The 12,984-nt window shown below is 40.7% G+C and overlaps 1 protein-coding gene across 1 annotated transcript; it reads right to left on the bottom strand.

Annotated features, from left to right (window-relative positions):
- Nucleotides 1-204: 204 nt before the first annotated feature.
- znf16l (zinc finger protein 16 like) lies at nt 205-12,727 on the bottom strand. Its single transcript, XM_059355336.1, has 3 exons — nt 11,527-12,727; nt 9,819-10,028; nt 205-6,456 (listed from the first exon to the last, which is right to left on the bottom strand). The coding sequence occupies exons 1-3, from the start codon at nt 12,266-12,268 to the stop codon at nt 5,750-5,752; spliced, it is 1,659 nt and encodes a 552-aa protein (XP_059211319.1). The 5' UTR covers nt 12,269-12,727; the 3' UTR covers nt 205-5,749.
- Between the last annotated feature and the right edge of the window lie 257 nt (nt 12,728-12,984).

Raw genomic sequence — 12,984 nt, 5'->3', positions numbered from 1 at the left:
TTGTATTTGATATATTTTATTTCTGTACAGCACCTTGTAACTTGTTTTTCAAAGGTGTTATATAAATAAAGTTATTATTATTATAACATGCTGCATACACCAAACAAAGTAGGTCTCACTCAACCAGTGAGCCACATACACACCCTTGTGCAGGGCTGCCCTCAGCCAATAACAAAAGACACAGATACTGACTCATGACATTAAGAGAACTGTTTATTAGAACGCAGATTGTCAATGGTTAGTGTTTCACAGGTTTGGGTAAGTTGTCTTCTTGCTTCTAGTCTTCCACACAGTGTTAAAACCTACAACTCACACACAGACAAGCTTGAGGTCAGCTCTCCTAATAGGCTTTCACTGAATTGGATCAGAGTGAAAACACTGGGCTCCTGTGTTGTCGTTTTCCTTCAAGGGTTTTTTTTATTTTTTTAATCATCACACTATTTTAAGTTGTGTCATACAGGCAAATGTATAAAATAACCAATATATAGTCTGTAACATACATTACACTGGTTAAAATTTATAAGATAAACTTTCTGCTCTACACATAGCACCAAGCAGTGTCATGATAAAAGACAGTCAAGCGTATGGCCAGGATCTTTTCTCTTGTAGTTACACAGTCTGTCCACATGTGGGTGCTGGTGATTCATGCATCACCACAGAGTGAGGGCCTGGAGGCTCAGCAGGTGAAGGTGCAAATGACTGAATGGATTCAACCCTGTAGATGGATTCAACACTTTAAATGTTGCATTGATTCAAGTCTTTTTTTTTATGGGAGAATCTTCTGTTGTGCATCAGTGTCAAAATATCTCAAATTAGTATTAGTATTAAATTAGTATCTTTTATCAGATCATATAAACTTAAAAACTTTTTTTAATTATTATTTTGAGAAATTTAGTCAATTATCCGAGATAGGTCCCATTTTTTAGAGGGTTGCTTATTATTTTAAGATACATGACTATTTTAAGAAAATTGGTCATTATTTTGAGATGGTACTTTTAAATCATGATTTCAAATAAGTCATTGTTTTGAGTTTTGTCATTATCTTTGAGATGCTCAGTCATTACTTTGGGATACTGAGTCTTTATTTTGAAAAGAAAGAGAAATAAAACATATTTGAGAAAGGTAATCCAGTCAGCATTAAGACCAGTTTTACCTCTAGTTACTCTGCCATAATGAAATAATAAATGGATTGTTAAATTAAATTAACATATATTTTATGTGACTGTGGCAGCAAACATCCCCCCTGTAGGCTTTAAAGGCTGATAAGATGTGGATTTTACTCTTTCACAAAGAACTGCAGGAGCGGTCAGTTGCAGTAAATGTTACTACCATGTTGTCAAGCTTCAACAGATGTGCACCTTGAAAAACGATAAGTATCATGATTATACCTGTCAAGTTTTGTATTTGAAAAGAAGGGGCATTTTCCAGCGCCCGTTGCGGGCAGTCCCACCACCCCAACCAACCTCCAGTATCCCTTACATTTTAGGACAGGTGTACAAGAAAGCTAAGATCACCACTTGTCAACCACTTATAAACTACAATTGGCTTTATGCACAGCTGCACTACTTCCTGAACTTCAGCCAGCTCCTTTGTTTCCTGTCTGCCATTATTGGACAAACTGATTCATCCAGGTGTGGCTGACCTCAGTTTTCATAACAACAATAATCAGACACACCTGGATTAATCAGTTAGTCAGGACCCTATGGGTGACGTAATGGTGTCTACGTCCATTACTTGTTTAAAAGATATTTTTTGGGCATTTTATAGCTTTATTAATAGAGAGATGTTCAAAGTGAAAGGGGAAGACAGAAAGAAAGTGCTCCGAGCCGGATTCAAACCCGGGCTGCCCGCTCACAAAGACTCTAAGGTCTCCATTTATATGCGCTCTACCAGGTGTACCACCAGAGACGAACCACGTCCATTTTTCATACAGTCTATGGTTGTTACTCATCTGACGTCACACACTAACCTTGTGACAGTTGCCACCTACAGTACCTGTAGTAGCTACTGCGGGTGGCAGTTATTGCAAGACTAGTGACAGAGCTCAGACTGGGAGTATGTTGGGTTTTTTTGCTCCGCCCGCGACCGGTTAAAATATGGGAGATTTACGGGAAAATACTAATACGGGAGGACGGCGGGAAAGAAGGGTAAAATACGGGACTTTCCCAGCCAAAACGGGATACGTGACAGGTATGACCATGATACAGGGCCTACCATTCAATATATCGCAATATATTTTTATACATCAATGGTGCACCCTTACAGTACTTCCTGTCTCACTTTAGGATGAAGATAGATTACAACACTGCCATTTAGCAGTTCGGGGTTTAAATGTAACCAAAAACAAACCACTACTATAATTATTTGCATGTAAACCATTAGTTAAAGATCGATAGTGCTCTTGAGAATCAACACAGTCCTGTCCACCTCTGTCATATTGTATATGTGTTTTAAGTATACGTTTGGACGGCTTGATGGCTAATTTCGTTGTACTAGTACTTATTTTGTGCAATGACAATAAAGGAAAATCTGACTCTGACTCTGAGTATCGCAAAACACAATAATGCGATACTGTGATTGATAATAGACAAATTTACAATATCTTCATGATAAAATGTTTTTTGCCATGAAAAAACCGTAAAGTTAAAATCCGATATCTTACAGCCTTAGTTCAGAACAAAATCAGCCCTGAGTTAAAACAAAGTACAGGGGGGTGCTTCTTCAGGTATCCGTGAAACATTAAATATGTTAATCCAGCATGTCTGATAACACATCAGTAAATATGAAAGCATCTCCGGCAGCGATTAGTGGACGAGACTTGCAGTTCTTTATGAAGAAGGCAAAAACAGTTACTTCTCAAGCATACATACTTTTGCAAAACTAGATCCAGGGATGTTTGCTTTGACTGATTACCTATCTCAAGCTTCAGCTTCAAGTGAATTCAAGCTGAAATTCATACTGAGATATGCTTCAGAAAATAGCGAATGGACAATTATGGTTAATTACAACTTGGGTAACAAGCCAACAGTTTATCCAGATAATTGAAACCACTTTAGTTTGGATGGCGAACAATGTTAGTGAGTGGAAATGTCACTAATAATCCATCACTGCACAGAAAACTGTACACAACTGTACCACAGTAAGAACAGCAGGAAGTTGTTATGGACCTGTAACTGTAAACTAAAAACCCAAGTTGCAAAAAACAGGAATGATCCTTTCAACAAATGACAGTAACTAGGTTAAACATGCAGAAGCAGTGCTGGTACAGTGTCTTTATGCCACCCAGTCAAATGTCACCTCTTACATGCTGCATGTGGTGCCTTATTACCTCTGATTCAGCTGTTTCACAAAACAAACTGAGCTCCAGGCTATGAATCATCTTAATCAGCTGAAGAAGTTTGCTCTGTTGTCACGGAACTGTAAATGTTTTTAGACTTTCCAAAGAATAGCTGAATTGATTTCTGGTTTTGCCGGACGAGTCTGGTTTTATTTTATGCAAACTGGCTGAACCCCCATTTGTAATTGTGACACACTGTGGGGGTTGCGAGTTATATTTATGGTCATTAAAGAATCTGCCGACCCATTATTGTGATTTTTGTATTTAGTCTGTTTAAGAAAACTGCCCTTTCCACAATAATCACATCTGCTCTGCAGTGAAAAGTAAGATGGAGAAATGTTACATTAAAGCAGCCATTCTCAACCTTGAGGTCCCGACCCCAATTGGGGTCGCAAGATTATTTCTGGGGGTCGCCAAATCATTTTGGAAAAGATATAAATGCTCAAAATGAATATTAAATTACAGAATTTCAGACAGGGAGATGTTTTACTTGTTGTCCGTTTCATTATTTGTCCAAAATTCGTTGTATCAACTGAGTTTGTATGATCTGAACTGTGCACGTCAGATTGTGTTCACCACCACCTGAGAAACGGAGGGCAGTGGGGACGACACCGGCTAGGCTCCGTAAATATCAGCCAGACTTCTTGAAGTAATAGTAATAAATAATGGACGTAGTTACCATCACGTCACCCATTGGTTTGTGGACAGCAAGTTCAGTGTTACCGATGATGCCATCTTGCTTTACGTCCTTCGACATTTTTGTTTTTTGGAACCAGGAGAGATCATACTTGGACTGGGGAGGTGCGAGGACGGGTGAATCTAAAAAAAAAAACTCTTAACAATAAAAAAAAATGTATGTTACTTACTGGAAAAACTGAACAGCCGACTCCTTGGAGTGTCTTTAAGTAAAACAGAACGCTGAACAAGACATTTTTAAATAAATATAATGTTCAAATAAATTGAAAACTCACTGTGAAAGGGTCAAAGTTCTGAGAAGAAAACAAGACAAAAAGGTTCATGGCTGTTTAGATGTACACGGATAGCCATGATAGCTAGCTGTCAATCAAAGGTAGCCACGCCCCCAAATCATACCCTGCTTTATCATCTATTTTCTTCTTAATAGGGCCATTATTTGCACAATTAACATCATATTGTCTTGGAGAATATTTAAAACTAGCGATTGAGACCATAATGTTGCCATGAGACATTTTTCTGAGGTAATAAATCAAGTGAGAAGTTGTCTCATTTTGTATTAAGATAGATAGGACCGGAGTTTTTTTGCAACCACCGTTGACGACCCCTGGAATTGGGTCGAAAGAATGCAGGCTTATGGCACTTCAGTGCTTCACTGGTCAGATCGGGAGGTTGCCATCTGTGATGAACATAATGTTATGTTTGTTTATGAGTCATGGCGCCACTAGTGTCCGACAGACTGCACAATTGACTGCCAAACCAGGACCAGCCACATGACGGAGATCATTGGAAGATCATGTTGTTTTTGCGGTCACAAAACCAGAAACAGAGTCTCAAAGAAACCTTAAATAATAATATGGATAACATGGAAACATTTTGGAAGAGGTGAGTCTCACTCTACTTCCTCTACTTGTTTTGTTTATTGGTGGTGGAAGCTTAGAGTTGCTTTATTGCCACCAAGTGGAGTCATCAGTCTCATTATGTTCCCATATGGAGCCACTGCTGGGTCAAGAGTGACATCTAGTGGTCAAATTGTGTATAACCATCTGGTTATATCTTGTTTCCTGAAAAAGCCAGTAAGTACAATGACACTGAGCGTGCAGTAATATTACTTCTGGTGATCTTTAAGTGTACACGTAGTTTGTTGAGTAAAGCCGTGCAGTTTTGGGACACTGCCAACTTGCCGGAACTATCCATTCTACAATCGGAACCAGCCGCAACTCCGACACCGGAGCTCAAAAAGCTAGTAGCTCTGTATCCACTACATTACTGGCAAGTATTTCATACAACTTAATGTCCAAAATCCCAAATTATTCCTTAAACATCAGACCAGTTTTCATACCAGCCCAAACCCTAAAAGACCCTGATGAAATGGAAGTTTACATCTACAGTTCCATGACAAGTGAACAAACTCATTTGCTGAGTCTATGTGACGTTGTATCATCAAACTGATGTGTCCATGGTCAAAAATGAACTCAAGCTCAATGACGCGGTTTTCTTTGATGCCAGATTCAGGTGTGAAACGTGATGAATGTTACAAAACACCAAAGCTTGGGCAAATTTCAGGTTACCAGCCCCGTTCTCCACATGACCTGCACCTCCCCTAGTGTCAACTGAGAGCCGGACAATAAAGACACAGGCCTCAGAGTCAGTGCTGCCCTGTCTTTGACACAAGTTTCTAGTTATCAGAAAGTGTAGAAAGCGTAGCAGCTGGTCAGGTTACTGTGGGGGGGTGCAGCGGTGACTCTTATAAGTTCCCAGGTGGCGGAAGCTGCGTCCGCACTGCTGACAGCAGTAGGGCGTGGCCCCGCTGTGGATCCTCTGGTGGGTGTAAAGGTTCCCCAGCTCTTTAAAGCGTCGGCCGCACTGTGGACAGGCATACGGGCTCTCGCCGGTGTGCACCCGTTGGTGTCTCTTGAGTCCAGATAGCACTGAGAAACCTTTTCCACACTGGGGGCAGGGGAAGGGGCTCTGAGCCCCGCTGTGTACCAGCCTGTGGCTTTTTAAGCGGGCCGCATGGCGGAACCTCTCCCCGCACTCTGGACACATGAAGGGCTTCTCTCCGGTGTGGATACGCTGGTGCTGCCGCAGGTTGCCAAGGTAGTTAAAATGGCGGCCGCAGTCCCCGCACTCGTACCCCCCTTCGATTTTAATCTCCTTCTTCACAGACCCTCCCAGCCGCCCGACGCCGGCAGCACCCACTGCTCCTGCGCCGTCCTCGTTCTGCCCCCCAGCGCCCCGCCTGGAATCACTGCTGCCATCTCCCAGGGAGGGTGCAGCTGCGCAGGTGGACTGCAGGGCCTGGAGAGCCTGGGCACCGGCAGAGTCTGAGTGTATCAGTTTGACATGCTCCTCCAGGAACACAGAGTCAGGGCAGAAGGTTCCACAGAGAGAGCAGATGTAGGTGTGGCCGGGGAACTGCTGACCTGAAAGCACACACAAACATCGTCAGCTTATAACAACTTAAACTAACATTCATATAAAACTTTCGTCTTGTCTACCCTTCACCAGGGTGCTGTCTAAGGTTGTTTCCGGTTTCTTTATATATGGTCCATCAATCAGTCATGTTTTATAGATTATCATAGATTTAAATTACACAAAATATAGCAGAACTCGTAGTGAATCCAGATGTAAATAAAGCATGGTGTATTTGAGAAGAGTTATATACACTATAATTTTTGTCTGTTGAATTCCCTTCCAAAAAATGATGAAGAAAATGAAGTAAACTGCCAAAACTTAAGAAAATTATGTCTAGTTTAAACTATTCTAGTTTTCTGATGTTATTCTCCCATGTGTTAAATTAAAAGATGATATATGAATAGATGATATTCAGAAGCCGATGCTTCCCAAACAAAACGTTTGTACCAAAGACAGTTTATGCAATCAAATTAAAATAGCGCATACACAATATACAGCTGAAAAATACCTCAAGAAGCATGATGCTATATGATTCAGCAGAGTCAACAATACATTCATACACCCGTGTTTGCCATTATGATTCGTTCTTGCAAATTAAAAAGTAGCTTACATCAGCAACCTGTGCCAACAGCCTTACAACACAAAATCCAACTTGTGTTCTTGCTCTCTATGCATACGCATAGGTTAACTTATTTCAGCATCCGCCGGGACAACGCCATCCATTATCAATTAACTTGTGAACAATCCAACGTGCTCTTCAGAGACAGAGAAAAAAAGACATTCTCTGGAATTGCATTAAATGGTAAATGGGGTGCACTTATATAGCGCTTTTATCCAAAGCACTTTACACTACACACTACACTCATTCACCCGTTCACACACACATTCATACTGGTGTTAGAGGCTACCAGGGCACACTGGGGCCACCTGCCACCATTGGGAATTCATTCACACATCGATGAATGCAGCATCGGGAGACATTTGAGGTTCAGTATCTTGCTCAAGGATTAAAAGAAGCATTAAAAAAAGCACACACGGTGAGTAAACAGCACTATGACAACTAGGGTTTGGCCACTGTAAAAATGTTCAAACTGATGAGACACAGCACATCCATTGGCTCTCTCAGTCCTATTATGTTCCACCAAGGAGTCGTTGCTGAATAAAGTGAGATAGATAGGGGTACAATTCGGTATGGCAATCCGATTTGGTGTTTGGTTTAATAAAAAATGGTTTAAAACATATAACATTGGCCAAACCCCACACAGTATTACAATGAAATGGATTAATAAAAAAATTAAATACAAAAATATATGCATTCAGAATATAGAAGGGTACAGGTGGCAAGTGATGGTGCAGTGCATGAATGAAAGTGCAGGGTTACTGAAATTACAAATTAAGAGCAATAAAAGAAATTAATACTTTTAAGCATTACAATAACAGTTACAACTGAATGGCTGATGTTTTCTTTTCACAAAGTGTGCCTGACAGAGGTTCATAAAAAGTCTCTCATAATCTAGTACTTATATTATTATATTATATATTTAAAAGCATTTCATTTTAGTTTTTTTAATGTCAACACCACAATGCTCAAGCTCCATCGTCCACCGCACCAATCCCTCTGTTTTCACTTCGTTTATGAACGGCATCACAATTACTGTGCTAAAGCTGCCGTGACTTTTTGCTATTGTATGCTACTAGCTAACGGTAGTTGGCTGTAGTTTTAGCTGTTTCATATGTGTATTCTAACAATATTTGCGAGCGCACAGAGTTGACCAATGTGTTCGCTGAAACCAGCTGGACAACAAGGTTTATAGAATTTACTATAGAACAGATAATTAATGCACACACCACCGGCTGGACAGAAGTGTGAATTATTGTAGATCACCATAGTTTTGTGATCCATCAAAATGATCGACCTCCTTCAGAATTTTCTATAATCTATCTATAAAAGCAAGAAGCGTGTGTGTGTGTGCATTAGTCAGACTGACCTCAGATTTCATATGTGGCTTGTGCATGGCAAGAAGGTTTTCAAGATTTTTGAATTTTTTTTTCAAAATATAATTATTTACGTAGGACGTATTGCAGCATTGCACTGTTTCCGATCGAACGCCTTTTAGGGGAGCTCCGCCCCATTGTGTGATAGACCTACACCTGGTCAGTAACACAATTCACTCTGGATTTACACCCTGACTCATCTCATCTGTAAGTCTATTTAGCCTACCTATCTTTTAAAGTGCACCATAAGGTTCGATTTTCCAACAATATTATAATAAATAGTTTCCAGCGAATATCAATGTTCAATGTGTATGTGCTGGATGGTGTGCCTACCTTATGAAAAGTAAGTGTTTTATGGAGTTATAGACGTTGTAGTGGTCTGCATGTAATGTGCAAATTCTGTTGTGATTAGCATGCTAAGCGGAGCTTTAGCTTTATTCACTTCTTATGTTGCATTACTATGTAGTTCAGGGATGACATTCATGTTGCTTAGCGTAATGCCCATAATCATTAGATATGAGTTACTTACATGCAATATAGTATATCAGCTAATTGGGTTCATGTTAATGTACTTTTAGTGCAGCATACTGTGTAATGTGCTATCTCACCGTCAGCATGCTAAGCAGAGATTTAAGCCCTTTCTTCAGCATCAGTTTGATCCATTGAAAACAGTAAAAACAAAACTTTTTAACTGACAGCTAAGCATAATACAGACGGAAAGATAGCGTTTCTGTGTTATTTAAGGTTACACTAGCAAGAGTATTACACCTCATTGTACATCCCTTTTTCACACACAACCTCATTTGGCCAAAATTGAAAAATCTACTTAATCTCCCAATATATGGATACATACTTCATATGGGCACTGCACTAGTTATCATAAAAATCAGTCAATGTCGCAAGATGTTCGGTAAACGTGACCACTGGCGCCTGAGATAATAATTATAGAATATAGGTATAGAACTATATCCAGCACCCTCAGTTAATATTCTTCTTGCCTCCAACAAATCATCAAAAAGTGTAAAAAACAAACTCATGCAAGAAGTTTCTTTTGAGCTCAGTCAAAAGTGTAGATGACACACAGTAACAGAGAAACCCATAAAAAAAAGCATGTTTCTAAACAGAGGAGTAGAAGGAGAGGAAGGTGTTGATAGAGAATATTAGATGAAAAGGATTGAGGATTAGACTCCAGGTGAGCCTGAGTGCAGCTTTGAAGCTTACAGCTGACACATGACAGGAACACGCTCCTCCCTGACCTGTCATGTGACGCTCATTCATTTGTCAATCTCTCTTTGAAGTTTATTCCATATTCAGTATTGTTTTTCGTCATTTCCATCATTCTTTCACATCCTTTTCATCCCCCCTTCTCACCCACCTGCCACAGGCCTGTCTGTGTTGTCCTCCAGGGGACTCCCTCCCTCGCCTGGAGAGCTCTGGGGCTCCATGGAGAAGTCAGAGGGCTGGACGTGAGACAGTGGGGCCTGGGCCTGCTCCAGTCCACCCCCATCCCTCCTGGAACACTCTTCATCCTCATCATCCTCTGTGTCACCGGTCGGGTCCTCCTCACACTCAGGCTCCTTCATGACTGGAGATAATATCAAACAAGACTTCAGAATCTCCAGAAGAAATTCTACTGCATGAATTTACTATTCTATATAATAATGATAATTATTGAATACTGTTGTAGACTACTGATTCTGTCATAGAAACCACTTTCACAAGCAGAAAAAAAAAGAAAAGATATGATTGATAATAACCAAAATCATTATCAATAAAACCATGGAAGATGAGCTCTTAGATTAAACTGTTATGAGCTATTTTTGTTGTTATCATTATATTTGTCCAAACAAATGTACATTTAGTTGTACCAGGCATTAAAATTAACAAGAAATTGAAGAAAACAAGGTGGTCTAATAATTTTGTGGTGGGAAAATGGTTGTTGGTCAAAACTAACATCTAACAGGTAACAGGTATACTAAATTGATCCGTTTATTATTATAACAGCAAATTAATTGCGTTTTTGAGGGCTTTATCATATTCCAAAACTCACCAAACTTGGGACAAAATTCAATCCCATCGAACATTTACGTATTTCATTGGTTTCAGAAATGGGCATGGCAAAATTACCTACTAGCGCCCCCTAGGATTGAGCCCCTAAAACAGGTTTGTTGTAGAGAAACAAATTTTGGTACATACAGTAGTGTTCGAAAATAATAGCAGTCCAATATGACTAACCAGATTAATCCAGGTTTTTAGTATATTTTTTATTGCTACATGACAAACAAGGTACCAGTAGGTGCAGTAGATTCTCAGAAAACCAACAAGACCCAGCATTCATGATATGCACGCTCTTAAGGCTGTGAAATTGGGCAATTAGTTGAAAGGGGTGTGTTAAAAAAAATAGCAGTGTGGCATTCAATCAGTGAGGTCGTCAATTTAGTGAAAAAACAGGTGTGAATCAGGTGGCCTCTATTTAAGGATGAAGCCAGCACTTGTTGAACATGCATTTCTCTTTGAAAGCCTGAGGAAAATGGGTCGTTCAAGACATTGTTCAGAAGAACAGCATACTTAAGAGCGTGCATATCACCAACGCTGGGTCTTGTAGGTTTTCTGAGAATCTACAGCACCTACTGGTACCTTGTTTGCCATGTAGCAATAAAAATATACTAAAACCCTGGATTAATCTGGTTAGTCACATTGGACTGCAATTACTTTGAACACTACAAGACGCACCAAAAAGTCTCAAGAAGCCATACCTAAAACCCAAAAGCCTCCATGGTTGAAAAAGTCTCTAGAGTGGTGAAAACATGAGGAAGTGCCTTATTGGCTGCTCTTTACACGTGCAAAAAATGGACCATCCAGATGGTTTGGTTTGGTCTGGATTTCCTTTAACTTAATGCTAATCATTATCAAGGATGAGGACTGTTTCATCATACATAATGCATTATAGCTTTTTGCTGCTGGTGGGCCCCATGTTGTGCAGAAGGTGCCCTTTTTAATTTCCCGCCCCTGCCCTCTAACAGTGTGAGTCCACCACTGCCGGTGCATGTTGTGAGGAGTGTGGTGTAGTAACAAGTGTTTACCTTTCAGATCGGAGGAGTACTCCATCGGGGCTATCCACTCGTAGTCATACATCCGTTTGCTGCCAGAGGGGAGCATGCTGAAGAGGTCGTCTGTGGTGGACTCGGAGTCTCCGTGGCCGGGCCCGGGGCCAGCCATGCCGCTGTCCGGCCACAGGTTGAGGGAGTGCGGGTCCGGGTCTTGGCGAGCCTCCCTGTCGCTGCTGGCTTGGCTGCTCTGGTCTCCGTCCATCTCAGGACAGCCCCTCGAGTTCTTATCTTTCATGAGATAATCGCAGATAGCATCTATATTCTCCTTCTTCACCCCGGGCATGAGCGCCTTGGCTCTCCTGGGGTCCACGCTGCTCTGTTTGTTGAAGTCGTGTTTCTTGAAGCCTCCATCTGCAGACGGCTCCATGGAGCCTCCGCCGGGGAAAGGCTCTCTCCCATCCCTCTGGACTGCGCTCAGTCTCGCCTTCAACACTTCTATTTCCTCGCTTTTCTCTCGCAGCTCTAGTTTGAGGACTCGTATCCTGATGCTGACCATCTTGCGGATGTCAGCCAGCGCTGTCTCCAGCACCACGGTGATGTTTCTGCCCAGATGCTCCGTGATGTCGCTGACCGAGCACAGCAGCTCCTCGTCGTGCTCCAGCTCCAGGAAATCGCCGTCAGCTCGGCTCGCTGACCCGGGTGGCTCCATAAAGGCGCCGTGGAGCTCAGGAGACAGGCTCGTTTCAGCGAAACTGTGGTTTCTTTTGCGACTCATAGATTAGCGCGACTAGGAGCTCTATTTTTCTGAAGAGTTTGGCGAGCTAAAGCCACTCAACAAGCTAATGTTTGGGTGATGCTGAAAGACAGTAGTTAGCTTTGTCAGTTACCATGAGTTACGCCGGATGTAATGACAGTGTATCTTCAAAACAAAAGCCTGGTCGTTTAGCTTTTGTAATAAGACTTTTGTTTTGAAAGCAGTAAAGGGAAGTATCTATTTAATTATGTTTAACTTGACATACACACAAAAGAGTTGCAGTAATGGCTGAAATCGGCAGAGTTTTGATACATTTTTCTGACTAGCGCCCTCTAGAGAATACAGTAGGAAACAAGCGGTGACAGGTATGGGTTATTGTCATGAAGTCAGTCTAAGTTATGTGTGTGAAGATTATAAGGACATTCTTTATTAAACTAAATATAATTCACTATTATATGAATGAATAAATAGCCATAATGAGGCACAATTCATTGTTTTGTGGTAAAATAATATTTTCTATACTGTTGAACATATTTTTGATTCACAAATTCATTACCGTAATGCCTCCAGATAAGAATGTCATGCTTTCCCCACACTTATATACAATAAATATTTAATAAACTTTATATAAATGAATATACATTTCTTTAAAAATGTATAAATTAACAGAATATAATCAAATATAATGGTTTTTAACAATGTATGAAGAACAAAATCTGAATAAAAATTGATGAGAA

This window comes from Centropristis striata, chromosome 17 (assembly GCF_030273125.1).
Source record: "Centropristis striata isolate RG_2023a ecotype Rhode Island chromosome 17, C.striata_1.0, whole genome shotgun sequence".
NCBI classification, from domain to species: Eukaryota; Metazoa; Chordata; class Actinopteri; order Perciformes; family Serranidae; genus Centropristis; species Centropristis striata.
The sequence above is the reverse complement of the archived record's forward strand: the minus strand, read 5'-3'. Positions and strand labels throughout refer to the sequence as shown.

Bases quoted from the DNA above. Each gene is read 5' to 3' on its own strand.
- znf16l (XM_059355336.1), bottom strand. From the start codon at position 12,268: ATGAGTCGCAAAAGAAACCACAGTTTCGCTGAAACGAGCCTGTCTCCT. The intron at 10,029-11,526 runs GTAAACACTTGT...TATTATCTCCAG, and splicing joins GTACTCCTCCGATCTGAAAG to TCATGAAGGAGCCTGAGTGT. The intron at 6,457-9,818 runs GTGGGTGAGAAG...GTGTGCTTTCAG, and splicing joins CACAGACAGGCCTGTGGCAG to GTCAGCAGTTCCCCGGCCAC.